This window comes from Branchiostoma floridae, chromosome 7 (assembly GCF_000003815.2).
Source record: "Branchiostoma floridae strain S238N-H82 chromosome 7, Bfl_VNyyK, whole genome shotgun sequence".
In the NCBI taxonomy this organism is placed as follows: Eukaryota; Metazoa; Chordata; class Leptocardii; order Amphioxiformes; family Branchiostomatidae; genus Branchiostoma; species Branchiostoma floridae.
Genome location: NC_049985.1, coordinates 7063021 through 7077547, shown reverse-complemented (window position 1 = coordinate 7077547; position 14527 = coordinate 7063021). Strand labels below are relative to the sequence as shown.

The following is a 14527-nucleotide window of genomic DNA, read 5'->3' as shown; positions in this document are numbered from 1 at the left end:
TTTGCGGTAGCACCATTCACCGTAGTCTCTTACTGCCATGGAAAAATGTTCGAGGTGGTTTTATTACTTTTAAGTTTGCGGTGAAGTGGCCACCGCGAAAACCGCAAACATTAAACCGCTGCAAAAATTTCTCGCATTTACAGTAACTTTTCGAGAGTAGATTTGAATATTTCTCTGCAAGATGTATTATCATCTCTTAACCACATAAATGTAATACTACTATAATCCTGACTCCCGAGATAGTCCTTTAATTATGGTCAGAATGTATATTTTACTAATTTTTAGAATCCCTTTACATTAGGTATTAAATTTTATGGGGGTTTAAAGAAGATTGCCATATTATATGTTTGCCTCAAAGTTGAGCAAAAAGGGGCAAAATATGTAGGGAAATGCAATAGACATTACGGTAGGAATACCTTCAGGCAAGACCAGGAAGTAAGATAGCCAAAATGCATTATGTTTCGACCTAGTGACATTTCAAACTACAAATTGGCCAAATTGCTAACGTATGTCACTTTGACAGGATCAGCAATATCCTGCCCTGTCAAGAAGGCCCATAATATGTCCTGATTGTCATTCGTGTCAGTCGGATGAATTTGATATCCATTGTGTGGGGATGCATGATCAGACAAAATTTATAGGGATATGCAATAGATGATAGCAATACCTTTAGGTAAGACCAGGAAGTAAGTCACTTTCAGTTTCACAGCATCAGCCATGGTCTCCCCTGTCTAGAAGGCAGGCAATATGTCCTGATTGCCGTTCGTGTCAGTGGGATGAATTTGATATCCATACTGTGGGGATGCATGATCAGAAGATTGCCATCAATTTGTGATCCATTCCGTGCACTAGCGTTTGATGAAGGGCTGTTTTCAGCGACAATTTCTTTTCATCCCATTTCTGTACACCAATTTCCTCCCATGACTCAGGTGTAAATGGATACTTGATGCATGTTCTTAGTTTGGGCAAGGAACACCCCTCAGTGGGAATGTGTGGCATATTTAACTTGGATTCCCTACTAGTACAGTGTATTTGGATAGAGCCACACCTTCAGCATGTTAAAGATCCCACAAAACTTATCAAAAAGAGCAGAAGTCTATCTGGGTGTGAATGGATCAAGTATATGCATCTTGTACTCTTCCGTACAAACTTGGTGCCCTATGAAACACATTGCTGTTTATGCAACACAAACAAAAAAATTGTAATAAATAAGAAAGATTAGAAGGATATCAGCAGTCTGATATCCACAAAAACATGACCTACATTCCCCTAATACTAGTACTCTAATGTTACTGACAAATGTGACAGATGGTACCTTTGACCTCTTAGACATTCAGATCAGAATTCTTTGAAAGTTTGATCCTTGACTTGAATTTTGTCAGTTATTTTATTTGTATACAACTAGTAGTACACGTACATGTACACTCACTCACTATGTCAGTCTAAAGCTTTTAAAATGTAACTTGCTTCAAGAGTGCAGATCGTGATGGCAGTAACTATAAATAATAAATGACAAAAGTTCAAAGGGCTTTGAACTTTAGGCTGCCTGTTGTTACCAATATGTGAATACTAATGCTGCAATTTCTTTTAATGCTAATATAGTATACCTTATACCGTATCCTGAAACCAAATGCTCCAATGCTAACATTACGTCTTATGATTGTAAATTTCATTTACAAGTGTAAATCATTTAGAAGGGAAGGGGTAATTACATAATCTCCAAGCAGATCCTACAATGGCATAAGATTGTACAAAACTGGCCAAGGAGTGTCGTCAGTCAAGAGGTGTCCATTTGCCAAACTCACAGGTAGCGAAACTCACTCTTAAGCTGGCTTCACTCCTCTGCCAGCCTTTGATACTATCTTATGCTACCGTAGGATCTGTTTGGAGATTAGTAATTAGTAGTAATTACATGAATAAGGTACATGTATCATGACAAGAAAAATGACTTTGTATCTTCTTTGCAGTTGCCATCACAAGCCTTCCACAGAAAGGTACGTAGTCTGACTATCAGTTTTTATCAATTGTGCTTTTTTGGCCGTATGAATTTCATTTATATTTAAGAATTACTTGATCCAGATATATATAGTACAAATATGTCATTGTAGACAAAACAGTTTGCTTTGTAACTTAGTTAATTGTTAACTCGTTAGTAACAAGTTAATTGTTACTTTCTTCCAGTGGTGTATCTTGTCCTGTACCACGTCTTCTTCTTGATATTTGTGTGGTCGTACTACCAGACCATCTTTGCTCCGGTGGGGAAACCTGCACAGGAGGTAAGGAAGCTTTTTTTTACATATGTCTGTGTGTTCATGTTTCTGTGCCAATACCTTTGGGTGGTTTGTGATGGTATTCGCTATGTGGGTAGGTGTTGGAAAGATAAAAGTCATGAGTACATGTAATTCAGTGTTAAGTTAGCATATTTATATGACAACTTTTGCTTAAGATCAGATTGAGTCTGAAATACAATCTAAATTAATTAAATTGAATACAGTACAAAGGTTAAGGGCTAACTGATGTCCTCCCCATGTCCTGAAGTTTTACTTGAGCAAGGCGGATGTGGACAGACTGGAACATGAGGACAGGGAAGACCGTCAGCAGCAGTACCTGGCACAGATGGCTAAAGACCTGCCCCTGGTGACAAGAACCATTGGAGGATGTAAGCATCTTTCCTTCTTCATAATCATTGGCAGATCCAGGGGTTGAGCTGTTTTTGGTAGTCAGGAAGATATTATCTAATATTGAAGGGTTAGAGGCCAAGAACAATTATTGACATGTTCAAGAAAAGGTACAAAATGAACCATCTCTTCCTGATCACCATTGTAAAAATGTATGTTTGTTCAACACACAAACAATCCTTTTTGTTAACTTCCCATGAATTAAGCTTTGACGTTGGGCTTAGTAAGAAAATATTTACCTTTTATGGCTCATATCCAATAAATTTTCAGGTTTTCTAGAGATGCTTTGCTTCATTTTTCAAGCACATATGATCTTCAGTCCATAAAGAAATGACACTATATCATATATGTTATAAACAGAAGCATTGACTTTGTTGTAATAACATTATTTTTTCTCATAGCAATCCGTTATTGTGAACCCTGCCAGCTCATCAAGCCAGACAGATGTCATCATTGTTCAATGTGTGGAACGTAAGTGTTGGATGTGTCCTATGTTTACAGATGTGTACCTAAACATAACATCAGGTGTGTGGGCTACTCATCCATAGTCTATAGAATATCTATGTCAGATTGCAATCCAGCAGAATCAGCAATTCTTCTGATAGAGATTGCAAACATCCAGCAATCTGCTGCGTGCTACACCTTACTGTGTCATACTGTTACAATGGAAATAAAGTCAAAGGTTCGAAATGGATTCTGCGCTAATACAGATTGCGATCACAATCTTTACTAGTAGAGTCATCAATCATGTCAGATTGCAGTCTTTACCCTGACATACAGAAAAGTTACAATGCATTCAAAGCAGTTTCTATCAGATAGATGTAAAGTCATGTTTGCTATCTTCTGACTTTTTCATGTGTATTTTACAGGTGTGTACTTAAGATGGATCATCACTGTCCTTGGTAAGTTAAGCGAATAGTCATCCATCAATTGGAAACTGTTACATTTTTGTCACCGGTCAGACATCCTCCTCTGCTTTAGCACTACAATAAGGTACATGAAATATGTTCTGAATAGTGTCCACAAATGAACTCTATATGCATGGATCCTGTTTTTAGTTGTGGTTCTGTGCTCGCAGCTATAAGGCTATATTATTAACTCACGATCCTTTTGATGGATTTGTATGTATTTCGGTATGTGGTCCTGAAGAAACATGGCGAACTGCCAGATAAATGGCTCCCTGTTGGAAGGAGACAAATAGGATTGATTACATCTGTGACAGCTAGGGCTATGGCATCAAGACATTCACAAAACCTATATTTGTATTTCACAGAGGTGTGAAATCTTAGATTTCTTGTCTAATCCCGATTGTGACATTGATTGCATTCTTCTCTTTGTTACAGGGTGAACAATTGTGTTGGGTACAGCAACTACAAGTTCTTCGTGCTGTTCCTCGGCTATGGTCTCCTGTACTGTATATATGTAGCAGGCACTTCTGTGGAGTATTTCATCAAATTCTGGAACGTAAGATGTTCTTATTGATTGTTTTTTCTGTCGTTTCAAATTCATGACACTCCATATATGAATTTGTATCACCACTGTAGAATTGTTTCCACTGTGAACTTAAAACACATCAAAAACCATCCTTTTTTCCCTTCTACCATGAAATTAAGTCCCTGCGAAAAAAATTAATTAATGTCATCCATTTACAATATTCAAATACAATTCAATCTCTACAACCGGATAAAAAACGGTGATTATTTCCGGATGTTTCGAGTGACATCCTTCACTCTTCTTCAGCATCACTTGAATGAACTGGCAGTACAATTGAATATTGTTTACCTGGATGTCTAACTTTCATAAATGTACTTCTAGATTACAATAAACTTTGAAATTTCTTAATGGTCTCTAACCAATGTTTTTGCTGCCATCTTGTAGAAAGAGCTGGATGACACCATTGGGAATGGCAGGTTCCACATCCTGTTCCTGTTCTTTGCGGCGGCCATGTTTTCCATCAGCCTGGTGTCCCTGTTTGGTTATCACCTTTACCTGGTCTTCAGCAACAGGACCACATTAGGTATGTACCTTAGGCCTAGGGAGGGGAATCATTTGTTTCCAGTTAAAGTCCTGAAAAAAAAAATGTATGGTCAGAAGGTAGGGATTCTTTCATTGTTGATTTCGGCCAATCCAACAATAAAATTGTGAAAATAACAATGTAGAATGGAAATCAACATCACATTTGTACCGATGTGTGGCCCATGGGCTAAGGAAGCGGAGATGGGCACCGCCCTGTACACCAGATGGTATTGGAAGGACTTGAACATTCTTGAACTTGAAACTTCCCATGCAGAATCCTTCCGAACCCCGATGTTCAGACACGGCCCTGACAAGGATGGGTTCAACCTGGGGTCGTCCAACAACCTGAAGGAAGTGTTTGGGGAGGACAGGAGGTTATGGTTCCTGCCGGTCTTCACCAGGTGGGTAGGGGGCGCTTTTGAATGTTCACCATAAACCTGTTCTGTTTCATCCACGGGTGCTGCCATCTTGTATTCCAGCACACTGTTTTCCTTAAGCCCCTGTTGCATACTTTTACTTTTGTCACCTGTAATATCATAATCATATCCTGTGTGCCTCATTCTGTGCTGCACTGCTTGTATTTCCTGTTGAATAAGGAGGTTCATAGTTTTGACTGCTTATGTTCAGCAAAATGCATTGTGGGTAATATGTCAGGTTAAGGCTCCTAACACGTAAACACGAGCCCTGACCATGATGCATGTATGTCCAGATGAGTTTGTTTATGTCGCAGGAGCCTTCACCTTTGACATGTTACTCACATTTCACTGCACATGTGCATTTGAAACTATGAACCTCCTTACATTACTTTTCTCTTCTTCTTCACCATTCCTTTCTACCTTTTCAGTTGTCCCACTCCTGAAAATCAAGGATGTCTGCAATTCTTACTTTCCTTTAATGTTTGAATTCTTCTAGAGACTCCACCTGTTTACTGCAGCCCCAATCTTTTCCTGTGGGATGGATTTTTGTGGAATGTCCTATCAAGATATGTATTTGAATAGTGATCACAAAAGCAGCATGTATTTAGTAACACCCACTGTGAGCCAGTCTGAGAAGGGAATAAAATCAGTGACTTAAACCAAGATTTAGTAGTTTATTAAACTCAATAGCTCTTATAATTACTTAGTAGCCATAAGTTCTCAGCGTGGTATCCATACATACTATAGCTGCTGAGTCTCTTTTGCCCTCTACCACAGAAGGCATTCCAGGGACAATTTGTTGTATTAACATATTGCCAATGGAATCTACTGTAAATAGGTTGAAGTTCACCAGGATTTCAGTTCGTGATCGGGGGAGAAAATGGGGTATTGACAGTGGTGTTAAGTTTGCAGATGAAGCAAGGGGGTAGGGAGGCTGAAGACTGAACAAGCATTTTTTACAGTGCTGCTAAGGTCAACATAAAGTGAGACATAAAACACTGTAAACAAACAAAGCCTTTATGTGCACTAATTACTTTACGTTCCAGTAATGTAGAATAGTATAATATCACCTTTCATCTCTTAGCTATGGTTTTATCATCTTTTGTTTCTGTATCCTAAATTATTCATGCTTTCTACCCCTCGCAACCTTGTTGCAATGTCTACTGTACCCCTATTCCACACTCCCTTTCTGAATTTTGGTGGCCTATGTTGTTTATTACTAATACACTGTATCCTTCCGTTGTCGTTGCTGTAGTCTGGGTGATGGGCTGAAGTTCCCCACGCGAGTTCAATACGATCCAAGTGAGCCGGCCCCAACTGATTCCCCCGCCACTGAATCCCCCGATAGTCCAGATAGCGTTGGGTATGTTCCTCGTGTGTGTTGGCTTTGGCTTTGGCACTTTTGATTCAAACCATCTACATGTAGTTTCTCACATTTCATCGCCTGTTTCCAGTGTTGTCATCATCGGCTTTAATGTTCCATGTTGTTACCTACTTGTGGTGATGGACTGGCTCAAACTGTGTAGTTTTTTGAAAAAAGAATTGATTTCATTGCTAACAAAGGTCTGCAAAGGCCATAAAATGTTTATAACATGGTACTAAAAATATCATTTTGAAAAAGAAACACATTTGTACCATCATGTGTACAGAACTTGTTCTAATCTACTAAAATCTAGTGTACAAAGCTGTTGTGTTACGTTTAAGGGCAGTTAACCATTTATGCAGAACACACAAGCAAAACGATTTTTCAGTGGTTTTTGTTACAAGTTACAAAAATGAGAAAACCATCTAAATCCAAAGCAGCCGATTGGTATTTCTAATTAGTTAACTCCATTGCTTGAAAAAAATCCCCACTAATTCACAGTTATTGGACTCACCGTATGAAATATTTGGCTTGCCCAGATTCTTGGAGCGACAACTAAAATCTGTCTTCCCACTTTCCCTTCCTTCTCACCTAGACTCAACCTAATGGCTAGTCGTGCTACTTATGGGTGGGCCTAGTGGGATGTAGTCTTCTGAAGGCTTAGAATATTCATGTAGCTCATCACATATTGAGATCATATCTTCACTGTGAAGCTATTTCCATACACAATGTTATGTGCTTACCAACAAGCTTTCAATCAGTCCTCCCATCCTTCTCAGGTTGAAAGGATCCAATGCCTACGTCACTTGACCTGATTGTGACATCAGTAACAGGCTAGCGACCATTCCTTAGCCAAGACCAACAGTTACAATCACTGACTGCTGTACACTTTTGACCCATTGCTGACATGTCAGTTCTGTTCAGGTCATGTGACTCAGGCTTTGAGTTATTTCAACTGAGAAGGGTCAGAGAGCCGATCAAAACTTGTTGGCAAGCACTTTATTTTGTGTACAGAACTGAGTTTGATATCTTCACAATATTTATTACTTTCATTTTGAACATCTTTGCCTTCAAAGTTCACCACAGAATTTCACGATTTTGTAACTTTGAACAAAAAAACACTCAATTGGCAAGCTTGCTTAGTAATAGCACCAGTATGAAAGTTGGAATTGTAAAATGTTCTCAATGACCCTCTAACCTCTAACCAACATCCACATCGATCTACAAGTATTAGTGTGTGTGATAACTTGCCCCCCCTCACCCTTGTCCTGTAGTTTTGGTGATGGCATGAGCTTCCCTACCCGGAGAACCTCGGAGGACTCCCACCAACTGTTGAACGACAGACAGCGCTGGGCAGAGGAGGGAGAGGGAGACGTTAGTGACAGGGAAACAGGTGAACAACTCTTTACCTGTATCTGAATGTGTGTCATACTTAACAGTCAAACCTGTGCAAGTGACTGCATCTGCATATAGACCACCTGTGGCCAGTGGACCATTTTTTTTTGTGGTCCATTGTTTTTTTTTTCTATTGAGCATTAAGAATCCTGTCTGTAGTGAACACCTGTGTGCATAAGCCAGATTTTAACTGTCCCATGTTGTCTTGGTCAGTTTTCACTATGTACAATTGTAAATGTTGAATACACAGACCACTACCAGTGGGTTAGCTCTCTGCTGTTACAGTAGTGATTTCCACTAACGGCTTCAAATTGCAAATGGGTGCTGCCATAAAGCCATAATGTGTGGTGTGGAGGAGAACTTAAACTAGTACAACTGGTATAGTTTTTGGTGGTGTGTGTTATTTATGATTTTTTTCTATGGTTAAAGACTTTTTTCTATCCTCAGCCCTAACCACAGTACAACCGCCTGGTCGTAGCAGAATGCACGTAGAGGCAGAGACATAGCGGAGGATGGGGGAAGTCCAGCTCTTGGAACAGCCTACCAAGAACCTTCAACCTGTGCTTTATGCAGTCGTTTCTTTGGGGAACAACAATGCAGAATTATTCAAAAGTTCAGTCAAAGGGAGTTAACCATTTTGTACCAGTGGATCACTGAAAATGCATTTATTATGCTGGTGTCTTTTTCAAAGATACTGTTTTTGAAATGTATTTGTTGTTTTGAAAATATCCTTCCTTTTACTTATAGTTCCCTTGCGATGACCCTGATCATTAGAGAATTTTCAATAAAACCATTTTGATACATGTACTTGAGCAGGAATGTTTTGAAAGGTATAATGAAGTAGGAAGTGTTTATAAGAAACAGTTACATGCTATCCTCTCTGTTTCTCAAAATAGTTATACATGGAGATGCATTTTAATATTTGGTTGACTAAGAAAATAACATAAGATTGTTTTGATCACAAAATAGCAGAAGAAAAGGGTTGATAATACAAGTATTTCAAATACCCAACATATTCAGGAAAAACATTTTAGACACTATCATCCAAGATGCAATACTATGATACTTGTGTATTGAGGACCAAACTTTTTGTACACATCCAAATTCATAATCACTGATTAGAAAAACAACTTTTTGTACATATTATCGGTTGTCATGTAGTCTCCATTTAGATTCTGTAAATATTGAGTAAAAATGCACAAAATACAAACAGCAATTTAAGAAAACTTTTGAGCCCTGTGTGAAAGCTTTCTTTTTCACCTACTTCACCAACTTCAGGGAAAAAATTATCTTAGATTGCTGCACTATACTTGCCTTTAAACAAGTACAATCAAAGAGAGAAAAATTTTATACAAAAAGTTAGATGTAGATGCATTTTAACAGGTTACACTTTTCCCCTGAAACCTTTTATTTTGTGCTATAGTTTATTGCAGAAAAATAGGAATATTTGCTCCAAAGTTGTAAAATAATTCCTTGTACCTTTCTGTGGTATTCTAAGGGCGTACCACTATGCTGTATATATTTGTTGTTGATAATCAGGAATAATCACAAAAACTCTGCATCGTAGTCAACTGTGCCTCTGTAAATGATACCGTTGTACCATGTACTAGTATCTTTTTGACGCAGTGGGCATGTGTATATACGACAATATAGATATGGTACTAGCCTACTTAAAGAAAAAACTTGTCCTTGTATGTCAAAGAGCTACATTTCTGTGCAAAGATTTTTTAGATGTAGTGTTACATGGTTGCCTGATCAAATCAGGCTATTGAAAATAAATAGGTATACACAAGGTGATATATGGATCAATAGCAGTGGCCCCTAGCAGTTCGTTAAAGAACTGCTTTATTATGTTGGCCATTTTGCTCCAAGTACTGCAGCGATGTACTGCACACAAGTGATTGAAATCATCTGTAAGATTTTACTTTGTGGCCTTAGTTACCGGTAAGACAAAAACAACCAAGCTAGTTGAGGGTTCTGTGCACAATCTAAATCTATTTGTAGTATTTATAGATGTACATCATTTACATGAATATGGGGCAATACCTTTATTGAGGATTACAAATACATGTACTGTATGTCAAAATGCATTGAAGTTGCTGCAAATCTAGATGTAATGCTTTTACCACAGTTCAAGCTTTTCTACGTATACACAAGTACCTTTCTGGTATAGGTACTTTAAATTTTTAATGTAAACAGTGCTGATAAAGTAGGTAAGGACCTTGTAATTATGGGTGAAGTTTTGTTTTTTTGCTGGCATGTGCTAGTTTAATACTATAGATAAGACAGCACTAACCTGTGGGTTTGAGAAATCGTTTAATACACATTTTGTGCTTTCAACATGTTGTGTTTGTCATCTCTTATAACTGTCAGACTTATGCTGTGTAACAGAATTTTACAAAAGACTGCAAGAGCACAACATCTATGCAAGAATATAACTATACCAGGTAATATATGATTAATCAAGAAAGGTGGAGGCACTTTGACAATCTCAATTTTTCTTATGACTGGTTTTCAAGATAGTTGGTCTTGTCTGCAAGTTTTGCCGTAGTTTTGAGTCTTGTGTCCAGTGCCAATGGCTTCCTGCCTTCGTGTGTCTTAAACATGTTCGCTAGAGCTACCCGTGCCGCCTCCTCTACAGCCAGTGGCATGGTGTCTCCGGACGCCTCTCCTAACAGTTCCTTGTCGCTGTACACTCCTACAAAGTACACTGGTGTAACCGTGTTAGTCCCTGATTGGTTGATCACCCGAGGCTCCGGTTCCCCCTTTCCTGCCTTCTGTAGCATCTCTGCCAACATCCCCATGGGATTTGGTATGTCCCACATGGCGTTCACGTCCTTTCCAACCAGCTGTGCCACCACAAAGTCGTGGACGAACGTCTCTGCCCGCTGCAAGCCCTGGTCGTGGTTCACGGCGCCGATGACGCCCAGGAAGACTTGTTTGGTAACGGGAGGGGGAATTGGAAAAGTGGAACAGCGGATGAGGTCTTTCACTCCCAGGTGATTGGCTATCCACACCAACATGTCCTCCTGGGTTACATAGTCGTGGATGGCTCTGAAATCAAAGAAAAGATTGTACAGTCAAACCTGTATTAGGGGCCACCTGTCCATAGTGGCCACTTTTTGTCGGTCCCTTGGGTATTTTATCTACAGTCAAACCTGTATTAGGGGCCACCTCTACAGAGGGGCCACCTGTCCATAGTGGCCACTTTTTGTCGGTCCCTTGGGTATTTTATCTACAAGTTACCACCTCTATACAGAGGCCACCTGTCTATAGTGGCCAAATTTGTCCGGTCCCTTGAGTGGCCGCTATAGACAGGTTTGACTGTACTAGAAAGGTAACATTTGCAAGCAGATACATAATGTGGTCAATATGTTTGCATTTCAGACCATTTCATTGATGACTACAAATATTCCAATCACAGTGTCACAAGCTGTGCTAGTATGTGGAGCATATGTGTCTATAGTATAACTCCTGTTTCTAGTAGATTTCAGGCAACAATTGCAAGAATTGTTCCTACTTACTGTATTCCTTCGTCAGGCAGAAGAGGAAACTCTGCCCTAAGGAAGCTGTGGACGTAGTTGGTTGTGACCTGCCAGCCCTGCTCTGCCAGCTGGGAGTTGTCCTGCATGTCCAGCTTCACATCCTCCAGGGGCAGATCCAGCTCTCGTCTCCGCTCTTCTTCCTGAGGTGACCAACAAAATGTTAGTCTCATACAGTACTATGACAGGTTAAAGCGACTTTGGACCAGTTTTCCTAACAAGAACAGATGAGCCAATTTCCCACCGCTTTAAAAGAGATGACAGATGCTATTTACTAGTATATAGTATTTACAGTTTCATTGTAATGCTATCTGTGAAATTCTCCCTGCTCTATTTGTAACCTCTTGGTCTCACAGGCAACAAGGTTGGTCAAGTTTCAAACAGAATTTCTTGCCCTATAGGGCATCTGAGTGAGTGTACATAAAAATCTACAGTACTGGTCCAAAACAACTTTTTAGTGGCCCAAAACATGAATGACATATTTCTATGCATTTTTACTGTAGTAAAAGAAGGCCCAGCAAGCCCACAAGTTCAGGGAGAACAAAAGGCTACTAGTAACAGCATGAGTATATCTCACCTCTTCTACATATGATCTGTCCGTAAAAGCAGCCCTAAGTGTGCTCAGGTTCAGCTTCTCTCCCAGGCGAGGCCCAAAGGCATGCAGTTCGCTCTCATAGTTCCAGTTGATCTTTGATGATCTAGAAAGAAACAATATTAAAGAGTAGAGGAATCAAAGACTTCAAATGTCTGCAAAATAAAGGTTTAGGCCTTAGGCCACAGCAAGTAAATTTTATGGATGACATCCTCTGCAGACTGCAAAAATAATGAGATAGGGCAAAAAAAAACAAGATGGGTAAAAAAAACAAGATGGCAAATTTTCAAAATATACGTTGTAACAAGACTTGAAGGGACAAAATATGGCATCACAGCCAACAAGGCATTCATTCCTGTATTTAAGAAGTGCACCAGTGTAGTTAAAGTAACACTAGTGTGGTAGACTGGTATCATTAACCATGTTGGCAACTACACTCATAGCTTCCATAGTTGTGCCACTCTTACAACTACCTATCAAGTTTCACTTCTGCAACTACAGTCAATGCTACAGAGTCTCTAGTGTCAATTCTACATTCAATGATTAGGTTACATCACAACCTTTACCCATTTTCGTCTATCCAGCCTTCCCTGAAGAAGAAAAAAATCTTGTTTTTTTTTCTGAAATCAGGCAAAAATGAATGAGCGCGCGGATGTCATCCATAAAATTTACTTGCTGTGGCCTTAGGGAGTTTCTTAATCAGTTAATGCCATTAACCCTTCGAGCCCGATCAGCCACCCCTGGTGACTTCCTGTGTTGAGCCCGATCAGCCACCCCTACTGACTCCCCCACTAACTCATTTGCAAGGCTATCGGCATTCCTCGGTATTCCCCGGGTGGAATCGGGAAACAGCCTCGTTTTCATGTGCAGGGGATTCCCCTTTGATGGGGGAGGGTTGAAGCTGTAGTTTCGGAGTTTTTGCCTTGTTTTTTTTGCTCAAAATCACAATTTATTGATTGCCAATTATGCTGAAGAACGTAGAAGGGGCTGTGGCACCACTGAGGAAGAGATTGACGATGTTTCTAGCACTGGAAGTTGATAAAAACTTCGGCATTTTGACGGTCATTTGCCGGTCCTGTACCATGTGGTAGTATTTACAAGCCTTTGTTTGGTTTCTTTGCCGTGAAAAAGGAGTAGGTGGGTGTTTTTGGTGTTTATTATAAAGGAGTGAGGGCCATGAGTTTCTGAAATTGTTTTCAAATTATTGATCCAGCCAAATTTCTGCTTTGTATTTGTTTTTATTCACTTATGGGGGAGGGCAGCATGTTCAGACATGTATTTACACTTTGAGATAGCAATGTCTGTTTTGGTTTTCCTCCAACTCATAATTTTGGTGAAATTTTCCTGGTCAAATATTAGGGGAACACTGATAAGGTCCATCTTTTTACAACTGGTCAAGGCTTTCGGTACTATCTTTGCTAGCAAGAATAAAACAGTTACAGTAACTTACATACATTGTTTGATGTTTTTATTGATTCAGGAATAATAACAAGGCAGTCTAGGATAGTTTTCAGTGACTTGTTGAAATATTATGAGACTTTGTGGGTGATGTTATATACATTTCAAATATTTTTCGAGACTTCAACAAGAATTTTTTCTGCCCTTTTTGCAGTATTATTCCTTACAAACTAGATACAGTCTTTATCTTGATATATTCATATTCTACAGGTTCTTAGCTTTTCAAAAATGTATAGTTTTACCTACCTAGCATTAATATAAGTATCTTAACATGCCACAAACAGTTCGTAGGTTGGCGCGCTGAGGACCGACAATTTTAGCAACGATTCCTGTATGCGCCGAAAATTTTACCCCGTCCTCTAAGGGTTAATGTGTGGCGCATTGGATACACTAGATCCCTCGATCTTGGAAGTTAAGCAACGCGATGGTCCAGACAGTTCTTGGATGGGAGTCTTACACTAAGTTACAGGAAGAGGGTGTCAGCCTGCAATGCTGCAGTACCTGAAAATACTGCTTGGGGCCGAAATGTTTCCACGCAGGGGATCTCAAGCTAATATAAGCTACCCAAATCTATCAAAAGGATATTGAGTTACAAGTACATAACCATAAACAATACGCTTGTTGGTGAACCTCCTTCCCGAGGTACATGTAACAATACTGTACATGTTGTTGTTCTTTTTTCTATATTAAACTATTGATGACCTACCTTGGTTGGGGAGGGAGGGGGCCAAGCAACTCATTCTCCCGGTTGATTCGGTTCACTAGAGTTTGTAGATACGGGCGTACCCATCGTTTTGTACCTCTAACTTGTGTTACCACTACCTCTGTAGCTGGTGGTATCTGCAGCCTGGTCAAGCTGACCACAGAACGATGAAATAAAAGTGATTTTCTGGCACAAAGTATGCAATTTCTGCCAAGCCCCGCCATGCTCGTGGACCAGCCTGACTTACGTTACTTGTCGTAAAATTATACTATGCAACTTGGTGATGTGTTCTACCAAAAGTGAGGAGAAATTAACATGCTTTTCCTGCCAACAGTAAAAATTTTCCTTCTGTTGACAGGATGAT

At 39.6% G+C, this 14527-nt stretch overlaps 2 protein-coding genes across 3 annotated transcripts in view; one reads left to right on the top strand and one right to left on the bottom strand.

Annotated features, from left to right (window-relative positions):
- The window catches only part of LOC118419184 (palmitoyltransferase ZDHHC2-like), a 9744-nt gene extending 658 nt beyond the window's left edge, over positions 1 to 9086 (top strand). The window contains exons 2-12 of one of the 2 annotated variants that reach the window (XM_035825515.1): positions 1968 to 1994; positions 2182 to 2276; positions 2539 to 2659; positions 3080 to 3149; positions 3548 to 3580; positions 4022 to 4142; positions 4557 to 4695; positions 4969 to 5095; positions 6366 to 6473; positions 7748 to 7866; positions 8316 to 9086. In XM_035825515.1, the coding sequence (XP_035681408.1) occupies positions 1968 to 1994; positions 2182 to 2276; positions 2539 to 2659; positions 3080 to 3149; positions 3548 to 3580; positions 4022 to 4142; positions 4557 to 4695; positions 4969 to 5095; positions 6366 to 6473; positions 7748 to 7866; positions 8316 to 8374 (1019 nt within the window). In that variant the 3' untranslated portion in view covers positions 8375 to 9086. The remainder of the gene's footprint in view (positions 1 to 1967; positions 1995 to 2181; positions 2277 to 2538; positions 2660 to 3079; positions 3150 to 3547; positions 3581 to 4021; positions 4143 to 4556; positions 4696 to 4968; positions 5096 to 6365; positions 6474 to 7747; positions 7867 to 8315) is intronic. The other variant, XM_035825516.1, reaches the window with a different exon arrangement.
- Positions 9087 to 9901: 815 nt separating this feature from the next.
- On the bottom strand, positions 9902 to 14433 carry LOC118419182 (39S ribosomal protein L44, mitochondrial-like). Its single transcript, XM_035825514.1, has 4 exons — positions 14167 to 14433; positions 11988 to 12108; positions 11393 to 11553; positions 9902 to 10922 (listed from the first exon to the last, which is right to left on the bottom strand). The coding sequence occupies exons 1-4, from the start codon at positions 14385 to 14387 to the stop codon at positions 10370 to 10372; spliced, it is 1056 nt and encodes a 351-aa protein (XP_035681407.1). The 5' UTR covers positions 14388 to 14433; the 3' UTR covers positions 9902 to 10369.
- Positions 14434 to 14527: the final 94 nt, after the last annotated feature.

Bases quoted from the DNA above. Each gene is read 5' to 3' on its own strand.
- LOC118419182 (XM_035825514.1), bottom strand. From the start codon at position 14,387: ATGGCGGGGCTTGGCAGAAATTGCATACTTTGTGCCAGAAAATCACTT. The intron at 12,109-14,166 runs GTAGGTCATCAA...GTTTCTTTCTAG, and splicing joins CCCCTCCCTCCCCAACCAAG to ATCATCAAAGATCAACTGGA. The intron at 11,554-11,987 runs GTGAGATATACT...TGGTCACCTCAG, and splicing joins ACAGATCATATGTAGAAGAG to GAAGAAGAGCGGAGACGAGA.